The sequence below is a fragment of the Austrofundulus limnaeus genome, unplaced genomic scaffold (genome assembly GCF_001266775.1).
Source record: "Austrofundulus limnaeus strain Quisiro unplaced genomic scaffold, Austrofundulus_limnaeus-1.0 Scaffold446, whole genome shotgun sequence".
Taxonomy (NCBI): domain Eukaryota; kingdom Metazoa; phylum Chordata; class Actinopteri; order Cyprinodontiformes; family Rivulidae; genus Austrofundulus; species Austrofundulus limnaeus.
Window position 1 is genome coordinate 5657 of NW_013952848.1, and position 2903 is coordinate 8559.

Here is a 2903-nt window from a genome sequence, read left to right on the forward strand (position 1 = left end):
CAGTCTGCTGTTATCCAGACGGGTTTTTCTCACTAATAACTCCATATTTCATTAGTTTGAAGATATTTCAAGTTGAAAATAAATCGCACTCCATAATTTTGTTGACAATAGGCTATTCTGTTTGAACTGGAATTAGATTTTAACGACATAAATTTATTAGATTCAATTAAATTGGCTTTTAATCCTGTTGTATGACACTACAATATTAATATGAAGATCTCAAACTACAAACCAACTTAAATTATGCATTAATTGAAGTTTGGAGACATTTTAAAATGCGTCTTTTCAGAACCGCAACTGACACTTGCGACGGCCGGGAGGTGGTGGTGGGGTGCAGAGGTGCGCGACTGCCCCTCTGAATAAATGAAAACTATGTAACACAGTTGTTTACACTGATATTAAAAATATTTGACCAAAGAAAAACCAGAGCAGGATACAGAGAGAGAGAGATAAATATATTTTAGATTTTATTTCTGTGACTGTAACAACCCACAGGAGACACGACATTAACAGTAGTTATTTCATTCCTTGGCTTAAGCAGATCCTTTAATTCCACAGCTGACGCTGCAATAAATGCTATTTTTTTTGCGAATCTCCGAGAGCAGGACTTTAATCTCCAAATTCGTAAAGTTTTTCTTTTTTGCTTTGCGATGTCATTCATGAATGAACACTTCCTGGTGTGTGGAGCAGGAAACGTATATCCTTTTATGGTGTTTTTGGGGGTGGTAATTATGTAAATTAGCTCTCCTCGTGCACGAGCAGCTGGATATAAACATGTGTAATTCATCATGTTTACGCTGCTCATTTACACACTTTTCCTGAAGATAGAAGAGTTTGTTGAATCTGACGTGACATGTTCGTACGAACCCTTTTGTACGAACAAAAGTAAGAGAAATTTAGGATAAGAATACGAACATGTTCTTGCATGAGGCCCAATGCCTTTTAAGACTTTTTAAGGATCCGCAGGAACCCTGAATCTGTTCAGCATTAAACTTTTTTCAAACTGAGGTCATTCAAAGAGCAACAACAGATCATGTTGTGTGAAAGATGATTCATTCAGTTCTTCTGTTCAGGTCTGTTTAGCTTTTAGCTTTGAAAACTTAGTTTTAGCTTCTTCAGCAAATTTTTGCACTCACTCAGCCGTCGACGTTCACACCGCATTTCAGCCAAAAACTAAATTTCTCCAGGTTTTTTTTTTTTTTTAACTTTTCTGCTTCAAACGCTGATTTGTAGCTTTAAGCCACCAAATAAACATATAAAGCGTGAAGCGCTTCACACTTTGGCTCAGAAGAAAACATTTTATGAAGTCCAGAAATATCTCCTCTCATTCAAATGTTTTTCTTAGACAGTTATTTTCTTTTAAGTGAGACAAAAGGACAAGCAGTCAACACGCGTAATTAAGACTATAAAACAAAAGACCGCAAACAGGAATGAATGCTAGTCCTTCCAGATGGTTCCCACTACCGCCAGAGACAAAAGGAGGAACAAATGAGGCAGCAGAGGAGGAGATGAGCTCCCGCCCCTTTCGGCCTGCAGGCAATGAGACGAGGGGTGGACTGAGTGGGCCCTTTTTTAATTTTCTGTCTCTGTGAAGCCATTTTGTGAGGGTTATTCATCAGTGAGTTTATAACACTCGTCTAATGTAGAGCAGAGGAATTTTATTTCCCCCCCCCCACTTCTTCCTTCTTGAGAAACAGCTGAAAGTAATTATTGGTGCTGCATCTTCAATTACCTCGGGAACAAACACTATAATCATGCTCTGCATTTCGAGCACAAATTTTCTGGGAACCAAGTGGAAAATGGAAGCAGATTCCTAACGGGGGCCACTAACGGAACAGAATAATATACATTTAAACACAAGTCAGCGAAGGAATCGATGCTGCAAAGCAACCTTAGACGGATTCTCATCGTAGGTGGGGGTTCCCAGGTCCATCTCGGACTCGTGGTCCACACTAGTACCGTCACCGCTTCCTTCCCAGGTGGGAGGGTCCCACTGAGTTTGCCTGAAGCGGAAATAAATAAAGACTGTAACACACGCAGAAACAGGCAGTTGTTAAAGACACAAACGTGCAACACACACCTCGTGACGACGTGGTAGTAGTAGATCTTGCCTTCAGGGTCCCGGGCCACTTTCCAGTTGGGAGGTAGGATAATGGTTTTGGGTTTAGGGGGAGAGGGGGGAGGGAGGTCGATCACATTGTTGGGTACAATCATTTCCTGGCGARAAGAGAAGCACGAGGCATGTGCAAAAATCAGATACAACATTACACTACAAAAAAACACCAGTGAGTAAAACCACTGGTTTTATGGCTGAAACATTATGATGACCTTCAACATGTAGGGGGTCTTCACAGGAACGTTGCCAAGCTCGTCGAGTATTTCTTTTATATTAGTTCCTCGTGCAATTCTATATTTGTCTTTTTACAGCCTTTAATCTGTGGTGCGTAACAACAACTGGATGAGAACTTTTCTTTGTTTGAATAAGTGAAAAACCAACAAATAAAGACGACATCTGGGACCCACTGGACTCTCCATAGTCACAGTCTAACTGTTGGTCTTTAACGTATCGTGTTCAGACAAATACTGCACCCTTGTGACCAAATTGAGATGTAACCCTCCCTAGTGTTGGTGCATTAGCTGTTTTGAACTTGAGGAATGACTTTTTCTCGTTTGTTTAAATATGAAATCAGTGTTAAAGGTCTTTTTTATATTTAATGTGCCTTATTTAAAGGAGACCAATTATGGGTCCTAGAAATGTTTATGGTATGTCTGTGGGCTATCCAGACCATGTTCATTCAATTTAATGCACAAAATAATTCTCAGATAATAAAATTTCCCATTTTCTAGTTCTGCCTGCTCTGACTTCCGTTCAGAAGAGCTGTTTATGTTAATGAGCTCTGTTG

At 39.9% G+C, this 2903-nt stretch overlaps 1 protein-coding gene across 1 annotated transcript in view; it reads right to left on the reverse strand.

The window, feature by feature from the left end:
* The window catches only part of LOC106529465 (histone-lysine N-methyltransferase SETD2), a 12304-nt gene that overhangs the window by 5267 nt on the left and 4134 nt on the right, over positions 1–2903 (reverse strand). Inside the window, exons 4-5 of the mRNA XM_014024907.1 lie at positions 2081–2217; positions 1892–2003 (exon numbers count right to left, since the gene is read on the reverse strand). Coding sequence (XP_013880361.1) covers positions 1892–2003; positions 2081–2217 — 249 coding nt within the window. The remainder of the gene's footprint in view (positions 1–1891; positions 2004–2080; positions 2218–2903) is intronic.